A 19,342-nucleotide genomic window follows, 5' to 3' on the forward strand; every position below is an offset into this window, starting at 1 on the left:
CTTCTAATATAACTATACGCCTACAGAATCACATAAAAGACTATTACTAAATTGTGTTATATCAATACTATAAGAATGGTAGCTGTAGAATTATAATATTCATACAGCACATACATCTGCTAATTCAACGTTACATCTAATAATACAGCCAGTACAACTCTCAGAAGTTATGGTTAACAGCACTAACAAAGGGACTAAAAACCAAAAATTGCTATTTGTTCATCATTAGATATCAAGAATGCACAAATACCAGAGATAGGCTTAAGACTAAACAATCATCCATGATCACGTTCAAAGATTATTTGAACAGATCATAAGTAATCACCTAATTTGCCTTACAGGTATTAATCTCCACTGGGCATTATTTCTTGAATATAAATGAGTTGTATTTCACCAGTATCATAAAATAAAAGTAACCCCTGGATGTCTATTACGCAAGTTCAGATCTGAGGATAATCTCTGATTAAAAGATGACCTAGACAGCAATGATAGTTGATACTTGCCAGTAAAGATTCACCATAAGTTGACTATATAAGAAAAAATTTAGGGAATGATGAAAATATGTTCTTGTTGTAGCTGATATAGCAAATGATATTACTAATGCTTCACTGTTATGCTTTAGCTAACATAGTAACCTTGGTTTCACCAGTTTTAAAATTTAGATTTCATTAACAACACATTTAAATACTATAAGTTTTGGAAAAGGCTCTACACTCAAATTTGTTTCAAATAGTAGTTGATCACTAATTTTATATCAGTACCCTAAAATCTAAGAGCTGTTCTTTGGTTTTACAAACTAAATCTAATAATAAAGATTTGGATTTTTAAAAACCTGTGTATACGCACACTAGGGAAAGAAAAGAGGAATAGTATTTCAGACTGCATATAAGTATATACACTGCATACTTATATGCATACTCACATTCTAAACAATCTGCCTGTAGTATAATGAGCCATTTTTATGTTACTTACCATCACTAAATTTCTGCCTCAAATCCGCTACAATATCACTTGGAGCCGATGTTCTGTATACCCTATATAGATCGATACCTATTAAAATTATTAAATAAAAATACTGTAACAGGAGATAATTCTCTAGCAAGAAATAAATACTCTAATATGAGAGAGAGAAACTTTATATTCCAACAACAAAAACTGATATGAGTATAGTTAGCACATAAGGCACAATTTTGCAGATTATGCATTTTGCAAAATGTCACAAAATACATGGTCTGCTATTAAAATAATATTGCATTTGGCAATTATATACTTATACAGGGTGTTTCAAAAATGTCAACAATTTAAAGGTGAAAAGTACAAACTAAAATAAGCAAAAAAAGTCCCGGTGAACATTGGGCCGCAAATGAACCATTTTTTGAGATAATGCACATTTTCTCTTAAGATCCGGCACTGACTACGGGAGCACTAGTTTAGCAAAAAGCTGTAGATCCTTTGTTAAGGGTGGTTTCATTGAACATAAGATAATACATTTTTAATTTTTGGTTTCAACACCACAGGATTTTACAGATGTTACAAAAGGTGTTCAAAATGCTGTCCTTGCATCCGTATGCAGCTTTGTAGTCTTCTCTGCATTGAGTTGCGAATCCTCTCATGCATTCCTGGGTCATTTCTGATTTGCTGAAAGGCTCCTTCAACCCAACGCAGCAATTCCTCAACTGTGTTAATGTCAGAAATGTACACAAAGCTTTCTACATGGTCCCCAGATACAAAAATCCATAGGATTTAAGTCTGGTGATTTGGGAAGCCATATTAGGCTTCCCAAATCACCACCTCTATCTATCCACCATTGACCATACCTTCTAGTTAGATACCGAGTCACAACTCAAGCAAAATGTGCCGGTGCACCATTATGCATAAACCACATGTTCTAGCGTTGCTGAAGTGGATCATTGTCATCATCAAAGAGGTTTGGAAGAACATTCTGCAGGAACTGAAGGTACAGTTCTTCTGTTAGTCTGTTTGGCAGAAAGTGTGGTCCAATTAGACAGTCTCCTAGTAGTCCTGCCCAGACATTCAACAAGAAACACTGATGTTGTGACTCGTGAATTTCATTAGGATTTTTGCCAGACCAAATGTGACAGTTATGAAAATTAAATATCATCACGAGTAAACTCAGCTTCGTCAGTGAACAAAATGTTGTTTAAAAATTGGGGGTTCAGGAAACACTGTTGTTGCATCCACTGGCAGAAGTTCACTCTGCGAGGGTAGTCTGTATTGCTGAGATCTTGTACATGCTGGATATGGTAGGGGTACAGTAATTGGTGATGTAAAATTGTCACACACTGCTATGACTTAGTACATGCTCTTGGAGAGCAATCCTCCTTGTCGAAATTCCTGGATGTTATTCTATTCTTTCTAACACCCTTTCCTCAACATCAGGTGTTATGCTTCTGGGCCTACCTGCTTGTACTCCATGTGTGAAGTGCCCATGTTCTCTAAGGCGTTGATGTACCCTGATGAATGTGCACCTGTTGGGCTGCCTTCGGCAGGGAAATGCTTCTTAGTACAAACGTGCAGCCTTGAGTGCACTGCCTTGGTTGTTGTTGTTGTTTTGGTTTTTAGGAGCATTAGCAACTAAGGCCATATTGCTCCAGGATATGCGGTGGTCATTCCCCGACATTTCCGCATCTTCCTTATTTGGTGGTGACGGGCTCGAACCCCCGGTCTAATCAAGAAGCATGTGATACGCACTACTGCTCCTTCCCACCTGGCTACGGAGGCACCCCCACACTGCCTTGGCCTCACCATATATGAAGTGCATGTTGGTACACTCTTCATAACCTCTTTCCAGGTTGGTGTAGCAGGCATACAAGTACTAGTAAGCCTGCTACATCTCAGAGCATTGAGAGAGGGAGAAAGGGAGAGAATGAGCATAATCTAACCAAAACAAACAAGTCAGTGGTGGATCCCAGCTAGAAATGTGCAATATCTCAAAAATGATTCACTTAAGTTTACTAGGCTTTTTTTGCCTATTGTAGTCTGTACAGCTCACCTTTAAATTATTGACCATCACTTTTGAAACATCTTATACGGTGTCCTGAAATATAAACAGGAAATATATGCAATCTCAACTGAATACAAAATCATTTCCAGATTGCAGGGATTCACGATATGTTAATACAACACATTGTTTTCTTTCCAGCAAGGTCAAAACACCCCTTTACAGAAGACATGTCTCAAAAGATGTCTCAAAATGATTCTTCGAATTACACTAACAGATAAAAGTCAGTGTTAATTAGACTTAACAGAAGAACATCTACAAATGTACTAGCATTAGCAATGGCCAATGATGCAAGAAAGCAAGTTTATACAGCATCTATAATATCAGCAATTAACCAACTTAAAAAAAAAACAAACCTCCCATTTCACCTATTCATTCCCTCCAATAGACTATCTAATTCTGCCTTGAATTTATTTAATCTATCAACCTCCACAACAACAGACAGAAGCTTCTTCCAGCAATCAATTACCCACTGGCTAAAGGCAAATGTCCACACACACACACACACACACACACACACACACACACACACACACACACACACACACACACACACACACACATTCTGCAACTGTCTCTCCTCAATTTGAACTTATACCTCCTCAAGTTAATAATCTGAGCAAGAGGAAGAATCCTATCAGTACCGAGCTTGATCAAACCATTCAAAGCCTTAAACACCTCAATCAGATCACCTCGCAGGTGCCTAGTCTCCAGATGCTGCAATTTGCAGAACTCAAGCCTTTCTTGGTAAAGGTATCCCTTTTCTTGGCAATCTCACTGCCCTTCTCTGTATTTGTTCCAGCAGATCTATATCCTTCCTAAAATGAGGCCCCCAGACCAATGCAGTACCCAAGGTGGTCTGATCAATGCCTTATACAATGGGATAATCACAGCCTTAGCCCTGCTAGCAAAATTCCTATATATCATTGACAAAAGTGAATGAACTGTCATTGTAGCCTGCCTGAATTGCTCAGAGAAATTCATATACCAGTGCACAATTACCCCCGGGTCTTTTTCATTTTCCACTACCCTGAGTAGTACCACACAGTTGGTATATTACTCTGAGGTTACTGCTACTCACATGCAGTATTTTGCATTTGTCAATATTCAAGTTCAATTGCCATTTCTCAGAACATCTGCCTAACTTGATAGATTAACACAGACTAATAGATTAACTAATAGGATTAGGACTAATAGATTAACAGTAGCCACTGGCAGAGGTGAAAGTGATTCTTGCACTGCTTCTATCGGAATGAGCAGCAGCCTGGAAAACAGAATGCAGGATATTTCAGAGACTGCTGGGAGTCAATGCGGTACAAGTAAACACATGGGTTGTGTTAGGGTAGCTAAGAATATGAACAGGTGCATGTATACTTGCGTGTACACCAATGTTAGGAGTTTGGTAAATAAATTTGATGAATTTGAGGTATTGCTCAAAACATCAAAGGCAGATATTGTTGGGATATCAGAGACGTGGAGCCACACAGATATAAGGAATGCAGAACTGGAATTTGGGGAGTACAATGTGTAAAGAGAGGATAGACAGGATAGGAAGGGAGGAGGGGTTATGCTATTAGTTCAGAAACACATAAAATAAAAGGAGGTGAAGCCAGTCGACATCGCTGGACAGTGCAGTGTCAAGTCAGTTTGGTGTGATATAAGCATTGGGAGATCAAAATTGAGAGTAGGAGTGTACGATAGGCCTAATGACTCGGATGTGTATAATAAGAAACTGTACAGGGAAATAGAGTGGGCCAGTAAATCAGAGAGTCTTATAATAGGGGATTTTAATTTCCCAGATATTGACTGGAATTTGTGGGTTGGTCACTCACACACTAGCAAGGCTTTTGTAGATATATTGGATGATTGTTTTCTACATCAGCATGTTCGGGAGGCAACTAGAGGGAGTAATACTCTTGATCTGATTATCAGTAGTGATTCTTCATGCATTAAGAATCTGCAGAAAAAGGAACCACTAGGTGGCAGTGATCACAGTGTGCTGCAGTGGGATTTACTCAAAGAGGTAACTACCATCAGGGGTCAAGGGAAGGGTTATTGCTTTCATAAAGGTAACTACGATGGTCTGAGACAGTATTTAAATTCTATACAGTGGGACCAACTGGTGATGTTACCAACAGCAAATTCAAAATGGGAAGCATTCAGAATTGCTCAGAGAAATTCATATACGAGTGCACAATTACCCCCGGGTCTTATCTTGGAAGCTACTAGGCTTTACATACCAACTAAGAAATATTGTTCAAGGTTTAGGCCTAAATGGATGTCAGATGAACTAATGAGACATATGGCAGAGAAGAAAAATGCACGGGATACATATAAATTAACACGTGACACAGAAGCCTATGATAGATATAAGCTGATCTGTAACCAAGTTACAAAGGAGGTTATACAGGCGAAGGCAGATTAAGAGAAATCTTTGGCAAAGGATGCAAAGAAAAACAGCAAAGAGTTCTTTACCTATGTAAACTCTAGAAGGAAGGGGATGAATCAGATTGGTCCACTTGATATCGATTGTTCAACTGTTGATGATCCTGCTCAGGTAGCTAACAAACTAAATGAATATTTTGCATCGGCATTCACACATTAGGAGTTATTCGGGGAGGGGAATGCCAGAAGTGTATTCAACTCTGCCAACAAGCTAGATAATCTTCTAATAACTGAGAGTAAAGTGGAGGAGAAATTATTGAAGATAAACATAAGAAAGGCACCTGGGGTGGATGGGATCTATCCAGTTATATTAAAGGAGGCAGCAAAGGAAGTAAGCAAACCCTCAGCCATAATTATGAGAGCTTCCTTGGACTCAGACGAGGTACCCATGGACTGGAGATGTGCAAATGTGACCCCAATTCACAAAGGAGGATCAAAGGCTGACACAAGTAACTATAGACCTGTGAGTTTAATTTCTGTTCCAGGAAAATTAATGGAGGCCCTGGTTAAAGAAGCACTGCAGGATCATCTAGACAAGACTTAAGTTATAGCTCGGACACAGCATGGTTTTGTTAAGGGAAAGTCTTGCCTAACCAATTTGATTGGATACTATGATGCAGTCACAAAAGAACTGGATGCAGGGAATAACTTTGATATTATATATTTGGATCTTAGAAAGGCTTTTGATACTGTTGCACATGGAAGACTGCTGCACAAATGGGAGCAGTGTGGCATTGGAGGCAAATTGCTGCTATGGATAAAGGGATGGTTGAGTGGGAGAAGACAGAGAGTGGTAATCAATGGACACTGCTCATCGTGGACTAATGTTATTAGTGGAGTCCCTCAAGGGAGTCTTTCAGTGTTGGGTCCATTATTGTTTTCTGTATTTATAAATGATATTGATGATGGTAAAAAGTAAAAAAGTAAAGTGCAGCCATGATGGTATATCAAGCTTAATGTCGAAGTTTGCAGATGATCCAAAGGTTGGCAGGGTTGTTAAGGACACTACCGACGCTATACTGCTGCAACAGGATCTGGAAAGGTTGAGCAGATGGGCTGAGAGGTGGCAAATGAAGTTTAACATTGACAAATGTAAACTACTACACGTGGGTAACAGCAACCCCAGAGCAATGTATCAACTCTGTGGTAATACACTGGCAGTGGTAGAGAATGAAAAGGACCTGGGGGTTATTGTGCAGGCAGATATGAAGTTCTCTGAGCAGTGCAGACAGGCTGCAAGAGTAACTCATACTGTCTTTTGCCAATGATATACAGGAATTTTTCTAGCAGGGATAAGGAGGTGATTATTCCCTTGTATAAGGCAATGGTCAGGCCACACCTAGAGTACTGTATACAGGCCTGGAGGCCTCATTTCAAGAAGGATGTAGAGCTGCTGAAACGAGTACAGAGAAGGGCAACAAGATTAGTGAATGGAACAAAGGGTTGCTCTTACGAAGAAAGGCTTAAGTTTTGCAAATTACAGTGTCTAGAGACTAGGCACCAGCAAGGTGATCTGATAGAGGTGTATAAAGCCTTGAATGGTTTGAGTATGCTCAATGCTGATGGGATTCTTCCTCTTGCTCAGAATAATCACCTGAGAGGGCATAAATTCAGATTGAGGAAAGACAGATGTAGCATAGATGTGTGGAAATTTGCCTTTAGCCAGCGGGTAGTTGGTTGGTTGACCAGACTTCCATCCCTTGTTGTGAAAGTTGATAGGCCTAAATAAATTTAAGGCTCAGCTGGACAGGTATTTCAAACGAACGGAGGGGTGAAATGGAAGTGTGTTGTTGTTGTTGTTTTTTTTTTTTTTTTTTCTTTTTTTTGGCTGATGCTGCATAAGCTTGCTTTCTTGCATCATATGCCTCTACTAATGCTAAATTTTCTAGATCCTGTAGTAGTAGTCTTCCATCATTATTGTCATTAACAACCCTGCTAACCTTCGTATAGTCTGCAAATTTGGACATTACGCCTGATATACCTTCATCAATATCACTGATAAATATAGAAAACAAAAACAATGGGCCCAACACCGAACCCGAACCCTAGGCGACTCCACCAATAACATTAGTCCACTGATTATCACACTCTGTCTACTTCTGCTTAACCATCCCTTTATCTCTAGCAGCAACTTGCTCTTAATGCCACACTGTTCCAGTTTATACAGCAGTCTTTTATGCAAAATTATTTTCTTATATCCAGTTCCTTTGTCACTGCATCATAATATGCAATTTCATTGGTTAGACAAGATCTTCCCTTAACAAACCCATGCTGTGACTGATGTATAACAGCACTCCTGTCTAGATAGGCCTGCATTATCTATTTAACCCGCGACTCCATTTTTTTTTCCTGAAACAAATGTTAAGCTAAGAATTCTGTAATTTCTCATGTCAACCTCTGATCCCCCACCTCTTGTGAAATGGGATACATTCCCACATCTCCAGTCTGTGGGAACCTCTCCGGAATACAAGGATGCTCTCATAATTATGGCTAGGGGTTTGCTTATTTTCTTCACTCCCTCCCTCAATATAATTGGCGGACATATCCCATCCATCACAGGTGCCTTTCTTATGTTTAACTTCAACAATTTCTCTTCCATTTTCCTTGCAGTTATTACAAAATCATTTAGCTCTCTGTTAGAGTTTAATAAACTTCTGGCATTCCTTCGCTAAAATATTCCTCATGTGTGAACATTGATGCAAAATACTCATTCAAGCAGGATCATCAATTGGTGAATCATCAATATCAAGTGGACCAATATGATTCATTCCATTCCTTCTAGTGTATACATAAGTAAAGAAGTCTTTGCATCATTTTCCAATGATTTCTTGTAATCTGCCACTGCCTGCCTAACCTCTTTTGTGATTTCATTACAGAATAATTTATACCTACCATAAGCTTAAACTTCTGTGTCACCTGGTAATATATATGCATCCCATGCTTTTTTCTTCTCTGCCATGAGTCTCATTAGTTCATCTGACATCCATTTATGCCTATATCTTGAAGAGGATCTCTTATTTGGTATGAAAAACCTAGTTTCTATGATTAATTCCTTGAATGCTTCCCATTTAGAATTTGCTGATGGTAGCATCATCAGTTAGTCCCACTGTACAGAATTTAAAAACTGTCTGAGACCACTGTAGTCACCTTTATGTCAGTAGTAGCCTTTCCCTTTGATGGTAGTTACATCTTTATGTAAATCCCAAATCAATACACTGTGATCACTGCCACCTAGTGGTTCTTTTATCTGCAGATTCTTAATGCATGAAGAATCATTGCTGATAACCAGATTAAGAGTATTGGTTCTTGTTGCCTCTCTAACATGCTGCTGTAGAAAACAGTCATCCAATAAATTCATAAAAGTCTTGCTGATCTGTGAGTGCCCAAATCCACAAGTTCCAGTCAATATCTTTAAAGTTAAACTTCCCCATTATAAGCTATTCTGATTTACTGGCCCACTATTTCTGTATACAGCTCTTTGTTGTACTCATCAGAGTCATTAGTCCTATATCACACTCCTACTGTAATTTTTTTCTTTCAGAGTGGTCATGACTTACCTGTACACCATTACAAATAAACCAAGTAATCTTTCACAGAAAAAAAGAAGACAGGGAAAATCCTCAGATAGATCACAGGGTGGTTGCAATGTAGGAAGCAGAGGGTTATGATTAATGGTTACTCTTCAGATAGGGATAATGTAAGAAGTGGGATTCCCCAAGGATTAGTATTGTAACTACCGTTTTGATTTCCTTCATCCAGGGTGAAATACAGTAGAACCCAGATAAGAATTTTTCCAAGGGACTGGATGTTTAGAACTCTTACGTGGGAAAACTTCTTAGAAGGGAAAATGATCTAAGGGTATGAAATATTAACTACACAAATAAAAAGATACACATACATAAGTTAAAGATCATTTTTAAGTACTATTTCAGAATTTCTAAATATTTCACTTTGCCTATGGGAAACATTTTTAAACTGAAAATTTCTAATTGCTTTTCTGTTCATCAAACTCTTAACCAAATACTCATTACCAAGTTGCAAGGATGAGTTTCTTTGGAGTTACAACATATCTTAAAAGGTCACACTTACAATAAGACAGAGTAACTAAGCACTAAGTAATTCACAACTGGACAGTTGAACATCAGAATTTAACGGCATGTGCATCACTGTGCTTCATGTGGTCAACACTGTCCAATTATGGATATCAATGAAAACAATTGCAATATGTCACTTCCATTATATAAAAATGTTTATACTAAAAAGGATTTAGCACTGAAAGCCTCACACTACAGAAAATTGACTAATCGAAAAGTTAATGCATAGCATCATTTTAGTTCATAGTAAATCACTGAAGTAGGTGGCATCGTTTTTGTGATATCTCATATTGTGAATGCTTCCACAATGAGTTGTCCTGATATTGAACTACCTCAAATGAGCAATGGTTCAACAGTGGATTCTCGAATAGGCAACACTTGGCCAATGGATTTTTGGCAGATACCACATACACTGAGAATAAGTGATACTGGTCTTCTCCACTGGAAAGCGCTGCTTATTGGAGTTAGTGCAATATCAGGGCGACTCGGTGTGAAGGCATTCACAGCATGAGCTATCACAAAAACGATGCCATTTCACCTACTTTGCTGATTTACTACAAACTAAAATGATGTTATGCAATAACTTGTTCGATTACCAAAATGTTCTTATTGTTTAATATTTTTTAATATTAAAAATAAAGAAATTGTATATTTAAAAAATTTATTAAGTGGGAAAACATCATTATAATAATACCCTGTGTATTCTTTATCATGAACATTTTATGTGGGGAAAACATCTTACGTGGGAAAATAATACGTTACAATATATAGAGTTGAAATTGGAACTTAAGAACCCAAATCTAGTGCAGTGGAAAACTTCTTATACGGGAATTTCTTATCCGGGTTCTACTGTATTTAAAGACATTAAACCTGGCCTGTTAAAATTGATTTATTACACGAAAATGGATGAGAACTGTTAAAAAAAAGAAATTTTTTAAAAATAGTTCTCATCCATTATCATGTAGTTTCTTTTATTTGGATTGCTTCAGAGCCAGGACTGTTACAGTTCAGTTTAAAAAATTTAAGCCTTTTCTTTTTATGAAAACCCGAAACACAAAATATCGGAACTTATAGTACTTAGCACCTTGCATAGGTTGAAGGTTGAGAAGATGAAAGAAGATACTTGTTGACATTAGACTTGAATTTCTGTAGCTTGTAATTTTCAGAAATAAATGAAGCAGAATAAAAGTCGGTTGTGTGAGTTTGAAGTTGGACAGTAAAAGGATGCTGAGTGGTTGTAGCATGTGTTCAGACTGTTTGGAAGAGATAGTGAGATAGTGGTAATTATAGACATCAATTCAGAAGAACACTGCGCATGGGAGTATCTACAGAAAAGGCATGCAGCAGAAACAGAACACCTATGAGAGAGAGAAGTCAATCTAATTGCTCTCTTTTGAATGGAATCTAGAAGCCCCTGAGAAAGGTTTTGGGGGCACCACCCCAGATATGGCAACAATATTCCATACCATGGAATATTGTTGCCATAAACTTAAACTCCTGTGTCGTCTGATAATTTATATGCATTCAGTGCTTTTTTTCTTCTCTGCCATGAGTCTCATTAGTTCATTTGACATCCATTTATGCCTATATCTTGAAGAGGATCTCTTATTTGGTATGAAAAACCTAGTTTCTATGATTAATTCTAATCAAAATAATTATTAAGATTAATTCTAAATTCAAATATGGCTGATTTGCAATTTGTACAGAGTGAACAACAGCTGTTTGGAAGAAAAGTAACATTGAGAGCAAAAGAGAAAATCCAGTTTTTTTGGTTCAGATGAAGAAATATTTGTGAAATCCTTATGACAGAGAGATTAGAAGTCAGGGTAATCTCCAATAGAGATATGTGATCTTGTCTAGAAATCTGAGTGTCATCGAAATAAGCATAGGAGCAGTAGAATCCTTTTTTGGGAGATGTAAGAGGACTGAGTTTTAGAAGGATTGAAATAAACTAAGTTATCTTTACCCCACTGGAGAATTACTTGGAGATCAGAATTTAAGGAAATGGTAGTGGATACTCGAGAAGTTTATGCTGTTTGAGCAGGGCAAGGGTTCTCAAACTGGAATGTGGAATGTAATGTGATATCATCAGCAAAACTACAGATGGGATTTCCAGTCAGTGGAAGAAGGTCATTAATATACAAGAGGAAAAGAGTAGGAGAAAAAACTGAATCTTGGGAAACACCTTCCACTGGTGGAAAAGTTAGAAGACAGAGACATCTACCATCACCCACAGCAACTGGCCAGAGAGAATGTGCATTTCAGCCTTTCACCAGTGTTGATTAGCTCATCAGAAATTGCTTTGATTGTACTGATTAGGGCACAATCAGTACACACCTTCCATACATATTTAATTGGGTGCTCTCTTAAACATCGATGGACCACTCTTTGCCCTGGGAACCCAAAATACTTGCTCCTCATAGTAACATTATAATGGGTAAAGTAATTCACCAGTATTAAGATGTCTAACCGTTTAATAATACATTAACTAATCACGATAACAATCTCAAGCTATTATTTTACGCAAGTTGGCTGTTGCTGTTAAAACTTTATACATTAGCACAAAAACACTATGTCAAAAAAACAGAGCCTATGTTCATAATCTATTGTAATACTGTTTATGAGATAAGAGGCATTCAGTAGCTTTTATGCAGTATTCGAATAAATCCGTTAAGAGCGTAAGATTATTACAATGAATTTTGCTAAGTTGGTTAACATGGTATTCTTAAAACTTAACAATACAAAAATTATAGAGAACTTTTGTTATGTGTCCCAACAATTCATACTCGTAGCTGGGCTAATCTGAGTGAAACCTATGTATTCATCATGCTTCTTACTAAGCAAGTTATTATAGCAATATATTCTTTCCTGAAAATGTTAGTAAAAATACTTCTGAAGTCTTCATTCAGAAACCATCTTCAAAGGTTGTTTTGCTCTGTGAGTGTGCTGAAAAACCTACCTTCACTGTACATTTGTCGTTCAATAGCATGTCTTATTATGAGCACAGCACAGCACAGCACAGCACAGTGGCATTTCTTAAATTCTCTTCTATAGGTAAAATTTCCCTATATCTCAAATGTGTTTCCTGTTGAAAAATTTGATATCAGTAGTTTATTAAAAATTAAAGTGCTGGGGGGGGGGGGTATTGCATCAGAAATATAGTAAACCCTTGATTTAACAGACCCTGATATTATAGATTTTGGATTTAATGGATGGGACAAATAATAATACAATAATGTACAGGCATACCTCGGTTAACGTTACCTCTGATAATGAAGCCTCGATATAACGAAGTCGGCAATTTCAAGCCCCATTTAACATAAAAAAATATTCCAATTTAAGACCAACGCCCGACAATCATTCGATTGGTGACTGACGGCGACTCGTTACGCATTCCCGAGCTGCAGGCGTGTCTGTTATAACAGTTTTGCGCGTCAATCGCATAATTTAGTTGTTGTTTACATGATTTGACGTTGTTTCAGTGTGGCGCATTGCAATAATCGACGTAGGTTCTGTGAAGCATTACATAACGTAGATTTTGTAAATTTTAATAGAAATATTTTTGTTTTAGTTAATTAAAATGTCAGAATCAAAGAAAAGAAAAGCAATTTCTTTGGAAACTAAACTAAATATCGTACGACGTGTTGAAAGCGGCGAAAGAAAATCCGATGTGGCACATTCTTTAGGATTAGCGCAATCAACTTTAACAACCATACTAAGTCAATCAGAAAAAATAAAACAGTCTGCTCAGAATTGTACAGATGTTACAGCGGCAAAATTAACTTGCTTAAGGAATCCAATTTTAGAAAAAATGGAGAAAATGTTAACTTTGTGGATAGATGATATGTCACAATGTCATATGCCTTTAAGTCAAATGGTGATTCAAGAAAAAGCATTATTTTTGTTTAATCACCTGAAATCTAAACAAACTGAAGAAATTACGGAAACCTTTTGGGCTTCTCGTGGTTGGTTCGAGAAATTTAAAAAAACGGGCCAGGATTCATAGTGTAAAATTAACAGGAGAAGCTGCAAATAAGTTTCCAGAAAAACTAAAGGAAATAATTGAACGTGAAAATTTTCCACCAAATTTGGTGTTCAATGTTGACGAAAGCGGTTTGTTCTGGAAACGGCTACCAACAAAAAGCTTCATTTCTATTGAAGAAAAATCAGCTGCTGGGTTCAAAGCAGCCAAAGACCGTTTAACGTTACTCTTTGGATCAAATGCCTCTGGCGATTATAAATTAAAATTGTTATTAGTTTACCATTCAGAAAATCCGAGGGTGTTAAAAGGTAACATAAAAATGAATTTACCTGTAATATGGAAAGCAAATAGAAAAGCGTGGGTTACCAAGGAGTTATTTACTGATTGGTTTGTTAACCACTTTTGTCCTGGAGTAAAACGGTATTGTCAAAAAAAAAAACAACTTTGAAGAAAAAGCTCTTTTGTTGTTAGACAATGCTCCTGGACATCCTACTGATCTTAACACGTTGGACACATGCATTCCTGTCAAAGTTGTGTTTCTTCCAGCAAACACAACTTTCCTGATTCAACCATTGGATCAGGGAGTAATAGCATCATTTAAAGCTTATTATCTGCGTCGAATTTTAAGCAATTTACCTGAACTAGAGGATAAAGAGGAAATGACAGTTAAAACTTTTTGGAAAAACTACACCATTAAAAACGCAATTGAAAACATTGATAGTTCTTGGAAAGAAGTCACTAAGAAATGTTTAAATGGAGTTTGGCGCAAAATATGGCCAGAAGTTGTACTAGAAGAAGAAAATAACATCCAAGAAATTAGAAATGAAGTTATCCAGATGGCTCAATCAATAGGTTTCGAAAATGTCGATGAAGAGGATGTTAGAAATTTATTGAATGCAGAAGATGATGGTTTTTCAGTGGAAGATTTAGAAAACCTTGTTAGCAACGAAGACAAAGATAATGAAGGCGAAGTTAAAGAAGTTCCTGCCGAAAAAGTGTTAACAACCAAAGATTTAAAAAGGTGCTTAAATGACATTGAAAACGTTTTAAATTTTTTTAGTGAAAATGATCCTGATTTAGGAAGAAGTGTTATAGTTAAGCGATCAGTGTTAAATGCAATAACTCCGTATAGGCAATTGTTAAATGAAAGAGAAAAAAAGCATAAACAATCAACTTTAACCTCATATTTTAAAATGTGATTTCACTTTGTATGTAAGTTGACTGTTTATTTAATAAAACTTTTCTTTGTTCGAAAAAAAGCTTTTCATTTTCTTTAAGTAGGAACGTATCCCTATTCTGGCCATAGTATTTTTACCTCTGAAAACGAAGTTTCGCTTAACGAAGTAATTTCGTGGAACGCATCCTATTCGTTAATCGAGGTATGCCTGTACATATTAATAGCGACCATATTATTTTTTTTAGGTTAAACAAAACTTCGGTGTTGTTATTAATTAAAAATTAATAAAATTACCTATTTCCATTATTGTTTTGATAATTAATTACCTACTTTTATTTTTATAATCAAATCCAGGAAATTGTTTTCTATTCTTCCTGAAAAAGTGTTCAAATAGCTGTTTTCCCAGATTACAGATAAGAGCAGGCGGTGACTTGCGAGCTGAATGTGACTCGGGACAATAAACTGCAGGTCTATCAACTTGCTTTGTTTCAGTCTGCCTCAAGCTATTGTGCAGTCAGGTTGTATACAGAGTGTTTCTGTGATTTCTGAATTGTGACTTTATTTATTAAATAATTTTGCAATCCTTAAAATTTAAAATGGCATCAAGTGATAGAGGAGTTAAAAGAAAGCGTGTGAACTTAAAGGGGGCACAGAAATTAGAGCTAATTGAGAAATTAGAACAAAGCATCTCAGTAGCATATGTTTGTGAAACTTACAACGTAAAAAAAAAACAAAAAAACCTGTTTCTGATATCCGTAAATCAAAGATCAAATTACAACATAATTTTATATTGTACAGTACTGTATATTGTATTAAAGGTTTTTTTTTTTTTTTTTTTACATTAAGAAAAATAAAAAATATTTCCAATACCCCAAAGCATGAGAGGTATTGGAACCTATAGTACAAAGTACTGTGCATAGGTTGAAGGTTAAGAAGATGAAAGATGATATTTGTTAACATTAGACTTGAATTTCTTTAGACTGTAATTTTCAGAAAATGTTGTATCTGTATGTTTGAAGTTGGACAGTAAAAGGTTGCGGCATGTGTTTAGACTGGTTCAGAAGTGAGGGAAGAATCAAAGAAGTCAATTCAGAAGAACAGTGCATTAGCATATGATGCAAGAAAGCAAGCTTATATAACATCAACAAAAAAAAAACCCTTCCCATTTCACCCATCCATTAACTACAAAATTGTCTTGAATTTATTTAAGTTGTCAACTTCTATGACGACAGATGGCAGTTTGTTCCAGCAATCAACCAATTGCTGGTTATAGGCAAATTTCACACATTTATGGAAATGCCCATGGAAGTATTTGTACAAAAGGTTGTTGTTGGTTTAGGGATTTATTAGGTGCATCGGCAACTATGACCATTGTGCACCACTGTAGAAAAGGCATGCAGCAGAAATACATCTATGAGACAGAGAGTGGAGAGACTGTTACAGATTAATCATTAACTAACTTAACTGTCCTCTTTTGGACATAATCTAGAAGATAGAGGTTTTGGGGACACCACCACAGATGTGGGAACAATATTCCATGGTACGAAGGATTTGCGATTTGTACAGTGCGAGCAGATGCGAGAAAGAAAAGTAACGTCGAGAGTGAAACAGAAAATTTATATCAACTAAGTTATCTTTGCCCCCACTAGAGAATTATCTGGAGATCAGTATTTAAGGAACTTGTAGTGGATATTCTAATGGTTGTAGTTATTTGTGCAGAGCAAGTACAGAAAGACAAATGACACTGAATCTGAAGAATAGTGATGATGTTCTTATAAATAGCAGACAAAGCATAATCCAAATAGAAGACTACTATAAAGTATTATATAAGGAGCAAGGGAATAATGCCAGCAGTGGGGAAGATGGATCGCAAGTTAGTAACACATACAATATACCTGATATCCTTCCTGATGAGGTACAACATGCACTGAAGAAAATGAATAACAAAGCCCTAGGGGAAGATGAATTTACTGTAGAGTTGTTAAAATTGGGGGGAAGAGACACGACACAAAAACTGGCAAGACTCTTCACAAAATGCATTAGAAAAGGTGTGATGCCTAAGGATTTGAATAATGCAATCATTGTTTTGCTGCATAAGAAAGGAGATAAATCAGAAAATGGAAATTATAGACCAATTAGCTTGTTGTCCCAACATCTACAAGTTATTCACAAGGGTCATTACTAACTGATTAGAAAGAATACTTGATGAGAATCAACCAAAAGAGCAAGTGGCTTTACGACAGGATTCTCAACTGTGGATCACCTTCACATAATATCACAACTAATGGAGAAAGCAAATAAATATAAAACACCATTATGCCTGGAATTTGTGGATTATGAAAAGGCATCATCAGGGCATAGACATTCCATACATTATGATTTTGAAGAAAATATATGAGAATGCTACCTCCTTTATTAGACTAGAGATAGACAGCAGCAAATTTAAAATTGAGGGAAAAAAAAAAAAAAAAAAAACAGTTCGACAAGGATGGCATTATCTCCGAAGTTATTTACTGTTGCCCTTGAAGAGCTTTAGAAGATTGAAGCTTTAGAAGATTGGACTGGTAGCAGAAAGGAGTCAATGTGAATGGAGAGTATCTAAACCATTTACGATTTGCAGATGATATTGTGATCATAAGCCACAATCCTGAAGAATAAGAGGAAAATCTGAATCAGTTATGCAGAGTTAGTATGGATTTCGGAACTAAAGATGAATATGGTTAAAACAAAAGTAATGATGAACAAGTATGCCACAGAAAGGGATATAATGATTGAAGGAGCAGTAATTGAAAAGGTGGAGTCATATACTTTTCTGGGACAAGTCATTAGCTGTAATAATGATAAATGGCTGGAAGTCAAAAGAATAAATTTTGGATCGATAGCATTTAGGAAATAGTCACATACTGAGGAGCGATATCCCAATTTGTCTGAAACTTAAAATAATGAACCAATGTATACTCCCCACCATGACTTATGGAAGTGAAACTTGGGCACTCGCCAAAAGAATGGAAGAGAAGCAGGTGGATTAGGCAGCAAACTCAAGTAAAGCACATTCTTATCAAAAACTACAGAATTGAAATGGACTTGAGCAAGGACACATGGCTAGAAGACAAGAAGACAGATTGATTAAGAAAATAACAGAATAGTACCTAAGAGGAATTAAATGAAAAGTTGTTAGACAACAACAGAGATGGACAGATGAAATTCAAGAGTTCATGGGCAGTAAATGGATGGCCACTGCACAAAACATAAGGAACTGGAAAGTTGCTGGAGAGGCCTTCCTCCTGCAGTGGATTGAAAATGGGGAATGCAATGTGCTATCATTAGCAAAATATGGAGAGAATTTCCAGTTAATGGAAGAAGGTCATTAACATACAAGAAGAAAAGAGTGGGAGAAAGACGTGAACTGTGGGGAATACCAGTATTAGCGGAGAATTTAGAAGACAGAGAGCTATCTCCTATCACCTGGAGTGAGCGGTCAGAGAGAAAACTGGATATCCAATTACAAAATGCAGTTAGCAAATCATGAAAACTTATTTAGATGAAGACCTTCATGCCAAACATAATCAAAAGACTTTGAAATGTCAGAGCAACTGCTCGAGTTTCACCAAACCTTTCAGGCGCTTTCGTAGCCAGGTGGGAAGGAGCAGCAGTGCGTAGCACACGCTTCTTGATTAGACCGGGGTTCGAGCCCGTCACCACCAAATACGGAGGATGCGGAAAGGTCAGGGAATGACCACCGCATATCCCGGAGCAATATGACCCTAGTTGCTAATGCTCCTAAAAACCAAATAAGAACAACATCCAAACCTTTCCATTGAATTTGTCCATAGATGAGTAACATAAGCCAGTATATCACCAGTGGATTGACACTGATTGAATTCATACTGGCAATCACTGATCAGATGGAAGGTTTCTAGATAGTTTAAGAGTTGGTGGTTAATAGATTACCCCATTACTTTATAAAGAGCAGAAGTAAGTGCAATGGGACGATAATTGGATGGGAGGAATTTGTCACCCCCTTCTTATGAACTGACTGGATATGAGCAAATTTCCAAGCAGAAGGGAAAAACCTGTGTAATAAGAAAGTGAAAATATGTAGAGAACAGGAGTAAGCTCAGGTTTTAAAATAAGTCAAGAATTATCATCAGGACCTGGGACTTTCTTGGCATCAAGACTGTTAAATTCTTCTAATATCCTTTTGACAAACGACTACAGGAGGCATTGAATGGAGTATAGTGGGAATGGTAGGAGGTAGTTGCCAAGTTCCCAAATACACGAGTTAGAAGAAAAGTAGGATGCTTGCAAGTCAGCTTTATCTTTGGCTGAAGTGGCAATAGAACCATCCAGTTTTGACAGAGGTGGTAGGAGTGATGGTCAATATTTGTGGCCAATAGCTTTGTCAAGAGACCAGAATGCTTGACTACCATTTGGACAAGAAGTAATTGTTCTACTCTTAGCCTATTTGAAATCTAGTGTGAACTGATTAATAACTGTTTTACAATTGTTGTGAGTTTTGATGTAAGCAGAAAATCAACTTTTCTGCCTACATCAAAACTATGATTTTTGGGATGTTGGAATCTTCAAGGCCTTTCAACTAAAAGAAACTTTCTTTCGGATGA

The 19,342-nt window shown here is 36.8% G+C and overlaps 1 protein-coding gene across 5 annotated transcripts in view; it reads right to left on the reverse strand.

The window, feature by feature from the left end:
- Pi3K21B (phosphatidylinositol 3-kinase regulatory subunit alpha) overlaps positions 1 to 19,342 on the reverse strand; it is a 519,263-nt gene that overhangs the window by 214,776 nt on the left and 285,145 nt on the right. For all 5 annotated transcript variants that reach the window (XM_090372927.1, XM_090372928.1, XM_090372924.1 and 2 more), the window contains exon 12: positions 973 to 1,050. In XM_090372927.1, coding sequence (XP_090229053.1) covers positions 973 to 1,050 — 78 coding nt within the window. The remainder of the gene's footprint in view (positions 1 to 972; positions 1,051 to 19,342) is intronic.

This window comes from Mastigoproctus giganteus, chromosome 4 (assembly GCF_048544385.1).
Source record: "Mastigoproctus giganteus isolate SK-2022 chromosome 4, ASM4854438v1, whole genome shotgun sequence".
Taxonomy (NCBI): Eukaryota; Metazoa; Arthropoda; class Arachnida; order Uropygi; family Thelyphonidae; genus Mastigoproctus; species Mastigoproctus giganteus.